At 48.6% G+C, this 12,977-nt stretch overlaps 2 protein-coding genes across 2 annotated transcripts; one reads left to right on the forward strand and one right to left on the reverse strand.

The window, feature by feature from the left end:
* The first annotated feature begins 901 nt into the window (after window positions 1–901).
* On the forward strand, window positions 902–10,290 carry LOC129827512 (uncharacterized). Its single transcript, XM_055888429.1, has 4 exons — window positions 902–1,573; window positions 5,608–5,833; window positions 6,289–6,555; window positions 7,283–10,290. The coding sequence occupies exons 1-4, from the start codon at window positions 1,268–1,270 to the stop codon at window positions 9,802–9,804; spliced, it is 3,321 nt and encodes a 1,106-aa protein (XP_055744404.1). The 5' UTR covers window positions 902–1,267; the 3' UTR covers window positions 9,805–10,290.
* A 234-nt stretch (window positions 10,291–10,524) lies between these two features.
* LOC129827518 (tetratricopeptide repeat protein 9C-like) lies at window positions 10,525–12,828 on the reverse strand. Its single transcript, XM_055888437.1, has 4 exons — window positions 12,693–12,828; window positions 11,594–11,946; window positions 11,278–11,460; window positions 10,525–11,053 (listed from the first exon to the last, which is right to left on the reverse strand). The coding sequence occupies exons 2-4, from the start codon at window positions 11,940–11,942 to the stop codon at window positions 10,911–10,913; spliced, it is 675 nt and encodes a 224-aa protein (XP_055744412.1). The 5' UTR covers window positions 11,943–11,946; window positions 12,693–12,828; the 3' UTR covers window positions 10,525–10,910.
* Window positions 12,829–12,977: the final 149 nt, after the last annotated feature.

The following is a 12,977-nucleotide window of genomic DNA, read 5'->3' on the forward strand; positions in this document are numbered from 1 at the left end:
ATACTAGTGGTACTATACTAGTGGCAATATACTAGTGGTAATATACTAGCCGTAATATACTAGTGGTAATTATCTAGTTGTAATATACTAGTGGTAATATACTAGTGGTAATATACTAACTGTAATTATCTAGTGGTAAAATACTAATTGTAATATACTAGTGGTAATTATCTAGTGGTAATATACTTGTGGTAATTTACAGTGTACATGTAAGCTGAAGTAATAGTGACCAGTAGCAAGAGGAAATAGAAAGATACTAAAAGTAATGGCCATCAATAATCAATGAACAGCAGCGTAGCGGTAATCATAAATCTAATCAATAATCATTTTAGCAGAAGCGTAGTGGTAATAATAAATCCAATCAATAATCATTTTAGCAGCAGCGTAGGTGAGGGGGAGTAGTAGTTGTTAGCCTTTTAACAGTCTTATGGCAAGAGCATGGAGAACTTTCTCAGACACCGTCTGGCATGAAGGTCCTGGATGGCTGGGAGCTCACTTGCAGTGACGCTCTGGGCTGTCCGCACCACCCTCTATAGGGCCTTACAGGTTAAGGGCGGTGCAGTTGCCATACCAGACAGTGATACAACCAGTCAGGATGCTCTCGATGGTGCAGCTGTAAAAGTTCCTAAGGATCTGAGGGGCCATGCCAAATCGTATCAGCCTTCTGAGGGAGAAGAGGCACTGCCATGCTTTCTTCATGACTGTGCTGGTGTGAGAGGGCCATGTTAAGTCCTCAGTGATGTGGACACTGAGGAAATTGAAACTCTTAACCCTCTCCACTGCAGCCCCTGTTTCTTGAAGTCCCCGATCAGATCCTTGGTCTTGACACTGGGGGAGAGGTTGTTGTCCCAGCACCACACTACCAGGTTTCTGACATCCTCCCTGTAGGCGGTCGCATCAGTCTGACCACCATCGTGTTGTCAGCAAAGTTGATGATGGTGTTGGGAGTCGTGCGTGCCCCCCCACATACACTTTTTTCTTTGTCGGTTACAGTTGGGTGATCATAATATGAAACCAATATCGAGGATTAAGATGGAATATGATTTGATAATCTCCTTAGTGTTATACATGTGAAGCTTTAGTCAGCATGCTTCAATGTAGCCTATAATCTTATGGTTGAGATATAATTAAGTAGGCTCGGCAATTTTGCCAACAAATCATTGGTTGAGCTGGGCGGGGGGATACAATGTTGCTATTGTTGATTGTCAGAACATATGTTGCACTGACTTGTGCTGGACCATAGCCTGTTGTGATTGAGACCAAGCTCATGAGCTCACCAAGCTCTTCAAGCACCGCCGATTCAGCCGCCACAATGGCTGGCCGCAGCAGCTGTGTGAATTCGCTCTGGTCGGGCACCGAGCGGGTTCGGATTGGCGAGCGGCTGAAAGCGACCCTGGCCGGAATCCTAGAGCTGGACCTGCTCCGGGGACAACATCTAGACATGATCGATGCGGAACTAGACCTCAAAGACACCAGCAGCACCGGTACCACCGTGACTGTCATCACTGATAAACAGGAGGAAAACCTCGAGAGCGCAGCCTCCGATGGCTCTGCGACATCCCGCAGGCAACAGGTCAGTGTGTATGTAGACCCAGATCTCTTGACAAGATTGGTTGTTATTAAATATGAATGCATGCTGATCTGCAAGTAAGGCATTCCCATCCCGTTCCATCAAACAGACTGCTGCGCTGCGCTTCTCCACTGATTGAGCGATGGAGTCATAAGCACGGAGCTACATTGATTACACAAAGGTGTTTGATCTGTCTAATAGAATTGACAGCAAATCCATCCGCCTCCACTGCTTCTAATTCCGTCTTGTATCAGTCAAGGTTAAGAAGACAAAGGGTGTTATGGTTCTGTCCCCTTCTGGATCTAATATGATGAGTGTCAATGCCCACATCTATTTCACAGTCCAGTTTTCCCCAAGGACATCTCATACAAATGTATCTGTGCAAAGAATGTACACTGTGGTACACACCCTATAGATACAATCCTACTCCTAGGTCAGGTCATTCTGTAGATTTCTACAGAGTTCTATATTCTGTATAGAACAAACGTCTTCTTTGTAAGTAGGGAATATGGGAATAGTTGATATTTTTGTGTGAGATAAGATTATTTGATTGGGAAAGCCCCATAGTAAAACAACTTGGTGCAAGTGTAAGTTGTAGACCTATTGAATAAACGTATTGTTATTCACTTGAACTCTTTCACCATGGATGCAGCCTCCAGCTTTCATTGTGCCATTTGGACATCTGTTAGGTCTAGTTGGTACAATACTAAGAATAGAATGCAGGAGGCCACAGAGCCCTACACTGCCTCATATCTGAGTTTGAAGTCTGAAGTTTAACCAGATAGTCTGTGAACCCCCTGACCTCATGTAGGTTAGGCTACCATGCTGCTTTGTTGTTACAGTGTTTGGTGAACAGTCACTTAGCTCCAGTAATAGGGACAACTCAAGTCATCCCCTTTTATTAATCAAATAGAGCATGGTCATCAGATCCCGAGGGAATGAATCAGCACAGCATTCTATTTACTGCTTTTTCCTTCTCAGAAACCCTGCATCGATTTATTCTCTATAGGTTCCCTGTGGCTTTCAGCAGCATCCATCCTAAGCTATGTTAAATGCTATTACATCACCCACACCATAGAGACTAGCGCTGTAGCTGCCTTTCCATCCGCCAACGCAGACCTGATTTGCATATTAAACAACAAATGAAGAGACAAGTTGCTTCTGCTGTTGTTATTTTCAACATGACACGTTATCACCTCTCCAATTCTGCCCACTGGGGAGAGAAGAGAGGGAAAAGGAGAGAGGAGAGAGGGAAGAGAAGAGAGGGAAGAGGAGAGAGGAGAGAGGGAAGAGAAGAGAGGGAAGAGGAGAGGGGAGAGGGAAGAGGAGAGTGGAGAGGAGAGTGGAGAGGGGAGGGAAGAGGAGAGGAGGAGGGGAGAGGAGAGGGGAGAGGATAGAGGGAAGAGGGGAGAGGGAAGAGGAGAGGGAAGAGAAGAGAGGGAAGAGGAGAGAGGGGAGAGGAGAGAGGGAAGAGGAGAGGGGAGAGTGGGAACAGGAGAGTGGAGAGGAGAGTGGAGAGGAGAGGAGGAGGGAAGAGGAGAGGGGAGAGGATAGAGGGAAGAGGGGAGAGGGAAGAGGAGAGGGAAGAGAAGAGAGGGAAGAGGGGAGGGGAGAGGAGAGAGGGAAGAGGAGAGTGGAGAGGAGAGTGGAGAGGAGAGGAGGAGGGAAGAGAAGAGAGGGAAGAGGAGAGAGGGAAGAGGGGAGAGGGAAGAGGAGAGGGAAGAGAAGAGAGGGAAGAGGAGAGAGGGGAGAGGAGAGAGGGAAGAGGAGAGGGGAGAGTGGGAAGAGGAGAGGAGAGGGAAGAGGAGAGGAGAGGGAAGAGAAGAGAGGGAAGAGGAGAGAGGGGAGAGGAGAGAGGGAAGAGGAGAGGGAAGAGGATAGAGGGGAAACGTGACTGGATATACAGACTGCAGTTAGTCACTCTCTCTTTCTCCCTCTGTCTCTCTGTCTCTCTCTCTCGCTCTCTCTGTGGCTATTTGAACTATCACAGTGGGGTAACAGTAGTACAGTACTGTTGCACCCCATCAACACTTGGTTTGCTGCCAAAGCCCACACTGTGATCACTCTCACCAGCATTCTTCTATGTACATTTGCACCATTACATGTATTGCTGGCCCTATATCAACCCCCAGCCCACACAGATAAACATGACGTCAGAGGGCATTATCTTGGATTGAAACGTCCGGCTCCTCTGCTTCTTCAGTTACAGTCAACAGAATTCATCAATAATGCATAGTGTGCAGGTGTATAACCAATATCTGCCTGTAAGTGCTGTTAATAATGTAGCCTATCTTTCCCAACGTCCCATTTTGAAAATAACTTATAAAGGCTTTATAGAGCATTCTTAAAGTGTTCGTAAACCCTACATAGATGCTTCATGAAAGTACGTCACAAAAGTATATTATTTTCTGTCATTTGTCTTTGCGTTGTGTGGACATATTGTACCTTTAGGGAAAATTACTGTGTGTCTGTCTCACAAAGAGGAATATCAGATTACAGTACTGTTAGCACTGAGGGGCCCCCACCTGCCTCTCTCGCTCTTCCTCATCTCATACTATAAGTTTACACTGTGGTAACTTCATGTCCATGGAAGAGTGGGGGTGTACGTGTTTTTATACATGGCCCTGGTGGTTATCAGTGTGTGTGTGTATGCGTGCACACTTGCGCAACTGTGTGTGTGTGTGTGTGCAACTGTGTGTATGAGCTCGCTTTCTATGTGTGTGTTTGTGTGCATGTGCACGCTAGTGTGCGTGCGAATCTTAGGGCATTTGCTATTTGTGTTTTAGAGTGTGGCAGGCAGGCTCTGGATGAGTTGAATGTTCTTCTGCTAGATCTGTTGTGTGGGTGGAGAGTGAGCAGGAACCGGAGCATTTGCACATCGTTACAACATTGTATATAGTCATAATATGACATTTGAAATGTCTCATTTCCTATGGAACTTTTTATGTTAACTGTTTATTTTTTACTGTTTATTTCACTTTTGTTTATTATCTTTTTCACTTGCTTTGGCAATGTAAACATATGTTTCCCATGACAATAAATCCCTATCAATTGAATTGAATTGAGAGCAGCTGTAGCTATGGTGAGGATGGGGTAGCTTTAAGATATTATGGGGGTTGAGCGGGGTATTCATCACACTTGTTCTCTTCCTGACTCACTCACTCTTTCTCTCCCCTCTTTTCGCTCACCCTTAGCTCCCCCACTCTCAAGCACCCACTCACTTCCCCTTAGAAAATGACTTTTCTTACTAAAAGTAGCAGAAGAGAGAGAGGAGACAGAGAGAGAAAACGAAGCAAAGCCTGTAAGCTGAAGAAGAAGAGATAAGCAGGATCAAAGTTTTTTCCCTGCCCCCACCCACGTCATCCTCCATTATCCCCCTCTCCTCCTGCCCCCTCCCCTGTCATCCTCCCTTATCCCCCTCTCCTCCTACCCCCACCCCCCTGTCATCCTCCCTTATCCCCCTCTCCTCCTGCCCCCACTGCTCTTTGTTACGTCATCTGTCTTCCCCTATTATTCCTTAAAATCCCCTTCTCTCCCCCTCTGAGTGAGGCTGCATCCTAAATGGCACCCTATTCCCCATGTAGTGCACTACTTTTGAGCATTGCCCTATGGGCCTCATAGGGAATAGGGTACCATTTGGAACACAGACCTGTCTTCCCCTCTCAGTTAGGCAGTATGAGTCACCTGTATTGTCTCCTGCTTATCTCCGTAGTAATGGAGGATTGATCAGGCCTGACTGTGAACAAAGCCCCTGTTGTCCCCTCCACCCCATAACCCTATCCGGCTAATATAGGGCATCATCACAGGGGTCACGGGTCATCACATTCATCTAAGTAAGAAGAAAGTCATGTATTGGCTATTGAGGAGAAAGAACACATCATGTTCACGAGTGTTCTAGAACTTCCAGTAAGGCTGATGACATCAGTGTTTGGTAAATAAGAACATTAGAGATCCATTCTACACCACTCTCTAATTATCATCTCTTTAAAGACATGTTGTGACTTGAACACCCCTGTTTTCTGTGTTCTGTCTTTCAGGTTCCCTCTTCCCCAGAAACAGTGTTACCATGCCACACCAGCACGTTGGACAAGGACAGTGGGGGGAACTCTGGAGGAAATGGTTCGGTTCATTCCAGAGTTGATGGGAATGGTGGGGAAAACTCACGCTGCTCCACCCTCTCTTGGGATGCTCCGTCTGACCTGCTCTTACCCCCAGACCTTGATGGTGCAGTCCAGCTGGACTATTACTCCAGGCCCAGCTCAGGTACTGGGCTGTGTGGTTGTGTGATCGTACCATGGGGGCGTAATTTGGGGGTGGTCTGTGACACCCATAGGGCTTTGGCCAGGGCCGGACTACCAATCCTGGGGCCCCGGGGCACCTACAGTACCTCCAGGGGGCTTGTGATGTGTTCATATGTTATCTAGGGGGGCCCTGACCTCCAGCCCTGCATGCCCATTCTGTAATCTGGCCCTGGCTTTGGCCAATAACAGTTTTGTTTACTTTGTGAGACACCATGTTGAAAGCCTTATTAAATATTAACCCTCTCCTCTCCCTGTTCCTTTATTTACCCCTCTCTTGTTATCCTCTCAACACCACTTAATCACTCTTTTTGGTGACCACCTTCTCACTCTCTCTCTGGGCCTACACTCTCTCTTGCTTTCTCGCTCCCCATCTCTCTTCCTCCCTCTTTATTTCTCCCACCCTCCATCCTTCTGTAGGTTTTTATTCAGTCAGTGGCAGCTCCCTATCAGACTCCTGCTACTCTGTGTCCAGTGAGGCATCTCTGGCCCAGGGGGGTCCAGTAAAAGGTGGGCTAATCCGGGCTGGACCAGGACCAACCTCAGGGGGAGCCTTCAGGCTGTGGGAGCAGCGGGCCCTCTCTGCAGACCACAGAGACACCCAGTGGCCGGAGGCCACGCAGCAGCCAAGGACTCAGAGCATTGAGGAGACCACAGAGATTGCTGATAGGAGACCAGTGTCTACGGGTCAGATAGATATAAATGCACTCACTCTTCAGTACAGTTCATCTGTATTTAACCAGTAGAGGCCATTCAGACATAATTGTCACTGTTTTCCAGGGAGTCCTGGGACCATGGTCCTAGATAAATGTCACTATTTTCCAGGGAGTCCTGGGACCATGGTCCTAGATAAATGTTACTGTTTTCCAGGGAGTCCTGGGACCATGGTCCTAGATAAATGTTACTGTTTTCCAGGGAGTCCTGGGACCATGGTCCTAGATAAATGTCACTGTTTTCCAGGGAGTCCTGTGAACATAGTCCTAGATAAATGTCACTGTTTTCCAGGGAGTCCTGGGACCATGGTCCTAGATAAATGTCACTGTTTTCCAGGGAGTCCTGGGACCATGGTCCTAAATAAATGTCACTGTTTTCCAGGGAGTCCTGTAAACATAGTCCTAGATAAATGTCACTGTTTTCCAGGAAGTCCTGGGACCATGGTCCTAGATAAATGTCACTGTTTTCCAGGGAATCCTGGGACCACAGTCCTAGATAAATGTCACTGTTTTCCAGGGAGTCCTGGGACCATAGTCCTGGATAAATGTCACTGTTTTCCAGGGAGTCCTGGGACCATGGTCCTAGATAAATGTCACTGTTTTCCAGGGAGTCCTGGGACCATGGTCCTAGATAAATGCTTTTGTTTCTTTAAAGCTGACTGACATTCATCAACTTTCTGTCTCTCGTCCTTTGATCCCAGTTGACCTGGAAATGAACAGCCTTTTCTTCCTGTCTGACCTGTGTGCCAGCCTGGGCGACCCCCATGCCGGCTCCCTCCTCCCGCTCCCTGACCCCCGACCCCAACTTGACCCCAGGTTCTGTTCTGACCTGGTGTCCCGGAGGACGAAGGAGGTGTACCCGTACCCCAGCCCCCTCCATGCCGTGGCCCTCCAGAGCCCCCTCTTCACCTACAGTCAGGACCCCTCCCCCTCCCCTCGCCTCTCGCCGAGTCCGGACTCCTCTACCCAGGCTGAAGAATCTCAGTCCACCCCCCTCTTCCGGCCCCCCCAGCCTCCTCAGCCCTCCACCTTCACCCAGCTGGAGCAGTACATCACCAGGCTGGCTCGCCAGTACCAAAGCCGAATTGCCCCCCCTGACACCACCCTTACCGCCATCCCCAGGCAAGGCTCCCACAGGGGCCCCAGAACCCCTGGCCACGGCTCCACTCAGTCGCTGTCGGCCTTTGAGAGCCGCAGTACCCCCTCCAACCTGACAGGGGGCAGTGTGACGCCCTGCAAGTCTTTTCTTGGAAACTCTGCACGGGTCAGCCTCAGCAGTATCGGTAAGAAGGCCAGTAGGAACTCCATCAACCTGGGCCACCTGCCCTCAGTGACAGGAGAAGACCTCAAAATCAACCTCCATCTCAACCTCAGTCTCAACCTCAGCCCCAATCTGAACAAAAACCTGGGTTTGGACTCGAAAAAATCCAAGGAAGGTATTAGCACTAGTGGTGGATTAAGGAGTGACCATGCTACCCCCACTGCCTCCCCCTCTCCTTCCACCTCCTCCCTCTCCACCGCCGCCACTCCCACCCCTGCCCTGAGGGTGAGGCCACGCATCTCAACCTGTCCCTCCAACCTCAATCACCGGAGCTCTCTGGAGGTCACCGGGTCAGGGGCTGGGTCAGGTCTAGGATTCTCCCGCTCATTGGACTGGAGTAGATTGGATTCTTCACCAGGGAAAGTGACAATGAGTCAACCCAGCATCACTGCCCCGGACGCCAGCCCGAGTAAGCTCAGCGAGGACTCAGCGATGGTGAGGGAGATCTCCCGTCTCTCTGGCCTGCCCCGGGCTGTGGTGGTGGGCCTGATGGAGCAGGGTGTGGAGCTGGATGTTGACTGCTTCCAGAGCGACACCGAGAGAAAAGGTCAGGGGTCAGAGTTTAAAGGCCAAAGCTCCTCCCCTTCCTCCCGCCAGACAGCCCGGAATGACCACCAGTCTCATCATCATGACTATTCCAGTGTCCACCAACTCCACGCCAGTAACGAGACTGACCCCGACCCCCAGAGGCCGATCCATCTGTCCCTCAGTGTCACCAACTCCTCCAGTTCCCATTCCAGTAGCCCCAATCACCCTTACCAGTCCACCTCAACCCATCCACCTACCCATCATCATGTCACCCACCACCACACACATACCTTCCACTGCCAACAAACCCCTTCCCCATCCGACCCCTCCTCCTCTACTGCCTCCTCCCCCTCGTCTCGTGACCGCCCCAGGGTACGCTCCCCACCCCGCCCTCTCCAGCCCTCCCCCCTCGCCACTACTCCATTCTCTGTCTTCCGGCGGGATGACCCATTCCAGTGCTCCCTGCCTCGCGTCAGTGACAGCAGCTCACCACAAGGGGGCGGCATCCGGCCCAGAGGGGGGTCGCTACGGCAGTGTGCAGGGGGTGGAGGGGGTAGATGGAGGGTAGATGGGGAGGGAGAAGGATGGAAGAGGGTGGATGGGGAGGGGCTCTACCAGGGGAAGCATGTGTCCAGGGAGTTGGTGAGGGCATCGACGGTGAGCAGCTTCCAAAGGAAAGGGAGGTGCTACAGCAGCAACTGGGGAGAGGAAGGCAGTCACGACACGGCCCAGACGCCAAAGAAGGGGGCAGACAAACTCTGGAGGGACTTCGAAGGGCATTCATGGGGGAAAGAAGCTGAGGAGGAGAACAAGGAGAGGTGGAAGAGAGAGGGGATCAGGAGAAAGAAGGAAAATTACCAAAAGGAGAAGCAGCAGGCCAACAAAGAGACAGAGAGGCGACAGAAAGAGAGCAGTGCCTCAAAACGCAAAGGGAAGGGTGGTGGTGGTGGCTGGGAAAAGTGTAGCTCCAGCCTGAGGCTGTCCAGACAGGCTCTGTTCCGCAGTGAGTCCCAGGGGGAAGTGCTGGATCCTCAAGCCCTAAAAGAGGAGCATCTGAGGGGGGCACAGTGGACCTCCTCTCTGGACATCGGCAGAGAGCTCAGCGTGGAGGGGGTTCGTCCGTTGGTGTTCGGAGGAAGAGCAGCAGAAGACAAGCGCCTGTCCTCTACTGCCAGCCTCTTCCACCTCTCTAGCTCTCAGAGCCTAGAGGGTAGCTGTCCCTCCCTATCTCCTCCTCTCTCCTCCCCATCGTTCTCTCCATCCCCTCCAAGTAGGGCACCCCTCACACGCTCACGCTCGCTGAGGGACCTGAGTAGAAGGGTGTTTAGCTCAGTGAGGTCTCTCAGTTTGAAACACAAGACTTCAAGGAAGTGAGAAAATCACAATGAATGAATGTACCCAGAAAGTGTTTTTGCCACTAAGTTAGTCTATATTTAGGCAGTTGTATTTTTGGTGATAAGATGGTGCCAATGTTTTCCCTTTCTAAACTTGATTCTGTTGAAATTGACTCTCAGTAGTACTATGCGACGGTGTGTGACTGTGTGTGTGTGACTGTGAGTGGTCCCCTTTGCATGCAGCTCTGTGACTTATCTCTGTGGACGGTCACAGCTATCCGTAGTCTGTGAGCTTGTTCTCCTCTCTGACTGTATATCAAATAGAAGTTTATACACTGTATGTTGCCTTTGAAGTACAATCAGATTGGCTATAAACACCAAAATCAGCAAACAAAATGTTCTATAAATTAATATTTTGCTCAGGATTTTGAAATGGATATCAATAAAGTAATAATTAAAAATAAAATGTTATTTGAAACAAATGTGTGTATCTTGGATTATTATTAATAAAAGGCAACTAATTCAACTTATTTGACTCTGAATACTTCCATCCACCTCACTGTAGTAACGCCAGTGCACCGCTGCAGTAACGCCAGTGCACCGCTGCAGTAACGCCAGTGCACCGCTGCAGTAACGCCAGTGCACCGCTGCAGTAACGCCAGTGCACCGCTGCAATAACGGCGATGTACCGCAGTAGTAATGCCAGAGTACCGCTGCAGTAACGGCGATGTACCGCAGTAGTAATGCCAGTGTACCGCTGTCATTTCAAAAAATATTTATTAAGTTGAATCAAAAACATTTTGTACACAAAAAGTAACACGACTGATCATTAGACCAGAAACAACCACATTCAGAAGGCATAATAGGACTTTGAGTTTGAACAGTGCACAAAACAGTCTCTTTAGTACCCTCACTTTGACCTTCAACCCTTTTGAACCTCCAACAACGTAGCTTCGTGTTGGTCATCAGGCAAACATCTACTCATTATGTGATCAATATTAGCCAACCGGCCTTGCTTAGCCCGATTCCCTCTAACGTGCTGTAGCTCTTCTTAGGTGTCCAGTCTAGGTTTGTTTCCTCTTTCTTCTCCAGTGCTCTTCTCAATCCTCAGGGTCAGAACAACAGAACATCCCTCCTGATGGGAACTTAATTCTGGGTGACTCCTCCGCTGGCCCCCTCCCCGGCTCTCTGACTGGAGGAGAACATGCCCCGGTACAGAGCCTTCTCCTTCTGGTACTCCGTGCTCAGCCTCTCCTCCGCTTGCTGCAGGTGCCTCCTCACATTAGTGTCTGTCAAAGAGACACAGTGACAAATAAAGTTATTCAAATTTCAGTCAACATTAGGGGAATGGGAATAGCATAGAGACACAAAAATAATACAATATATTGGGATCTACTTCATTCTGTTGGGGAATAGAATAGTATGCCTATAACACGCCCTCACAACTCATCAATAAACTGTTTTGTTTCACTCAAAGTCTGTGGTAGGGAGAGCAGTCAAAAAGCTGAGCTACCATTGGGTTGTCCTTTGCTGGCCTGAGTGAGGTATTGCTTGGCACTCTGTGCGTTTCCTAGCTGCAGAGAGGCCACTCCTGCTCTGTACAGGGCCTTGATGTCACCCGGACGCCACTGCAACACCCGCAAGCTGTACTCCTGGACACGCATGTAGTCTACACATTCTCTCTGCAACAGACAGGCTGAGAAAGGGGGTGAGACAGAAAAGGGAGAAATGTAAGTCAAGAAAGAGGGGGGATTGTGCATTGTGTTCAGCATTATACATGACTTTAAAAGGATTATTCACTGCATGCCACGTATCGAGGCTTGTAATACCTGCTAAATTGTTGTAGCAGTCGACCTGTGTGTTCCTAAGTAGTTCTTCTTGTCCTGCGGTGAGTACAGGAACCTCAGGACCAAACCCTTTCACTGCCGCAGTGACATCAGAGTCTAAACTACGCAGAATGAGCAACGAACGGTGGTAACGTCCAATGGCAGACCGAAGGTTTTTCTCTTTGTAGAATTTGTTCCCCTCCATTTTTAGGTGGAGAGCATCTTGGAGCTGGGAGTCTACTTTGGCACCTGAGGGGCCAGGGCTGGTAGAAGAGGAGCCTGAGCAGCTTGTCACTGCAGCCCCGGCCCCCAGCTCCATAATCTCACCACCTGGTGGCTCTGGACTCGCCATGGTACTTGATGGCCAGTGGTGATGGGAACATAAGTACATGAGAAGACACGATATTAGATGACTAGATACATTGTTGTGTTACTTGGGTGGTACACACCAACACTAAATCTTAAGACAAAACTTAGTCACTGTCACTAGCCGACTACCACCCGGTTACTCAACCCTGCACCTTAGAGGCTGCTGCCCTATGTACATAGACATGGAACATTGGTCACTTTAATAATGTTTACATGCTGTTTTACTCACTTCATATGTATATACTGTATTCTACTCACTGCCACTCCGACATTGCTCGTCCTAATATTTATATATTTCTTAATTCCATTGTTTACTTTGAGATGTGTGTACTGTTGTGAACTGTTAGATACTAACGATACTGCACTGTTGGAGCTAGGAACACACGTATTTCGCTACACCCGCAATAGCATCTGCTAAATATGTGTATGTGACCAATAAAACGTGTGATTTCTTATGAGTAAAGAGCTGGAGGTGCTATTGCCCTGAAATCTGAAACCTTTCCTTGATGTTAATCACAATATCTTTTAAAAGAAAAACTAGCTAGTCATTTCAACTAATTCACTAAGACGTTATATGGGGTGTCCTACCTAGTACGAGCGAACAAGAAAAAACGTTTTTTGTAGTGCTAGCTTACACGATAGACAAGCATGTGAGTGAACAAGATGCAAAGTAACTTCCAATTGACATGGTCATCTGTTGACAGTTATAAAAAAAAATGTAGTAGCGACTCACCTTACAGTCTATTGATCTTTACACAAAAGACAAATAAAATACTTGAACTTGTCCACCTAGCTACAGCACATCCAAACAATCACAACATTGGTGTTCAGGCAGGCACTTCCTGCTTTTTCTTCTTCCGTGGTGAGAGTAACCCAACCTATTTGACTGCAACGGAACAGATTTTATATTTTTTTAGCGCCACCTGCTGTAGTAACATGGACATGACTCTGTGATGCACCCATCAATGAAAGAGCGTTCATCAATACTGTAAAGTAAAATGGTGTAATGTTTATGTCT

The sequence above is a fragment of the Salvelinus fontinalis genome, chromosome 29, assembly GCF_029448725.1.
Source record: "Salvelinus fontinalis isolate EN_2023a chromosome 29, ASM2944872v1, whole genome shotgun sequence".
NCBI classification, from domain to species: Eukaryota; Metazoa; Chordata; class Actinopteri; order Salmoniformes; family Salmonidae; genus Salvelinus; species Salvelinus fontinalis.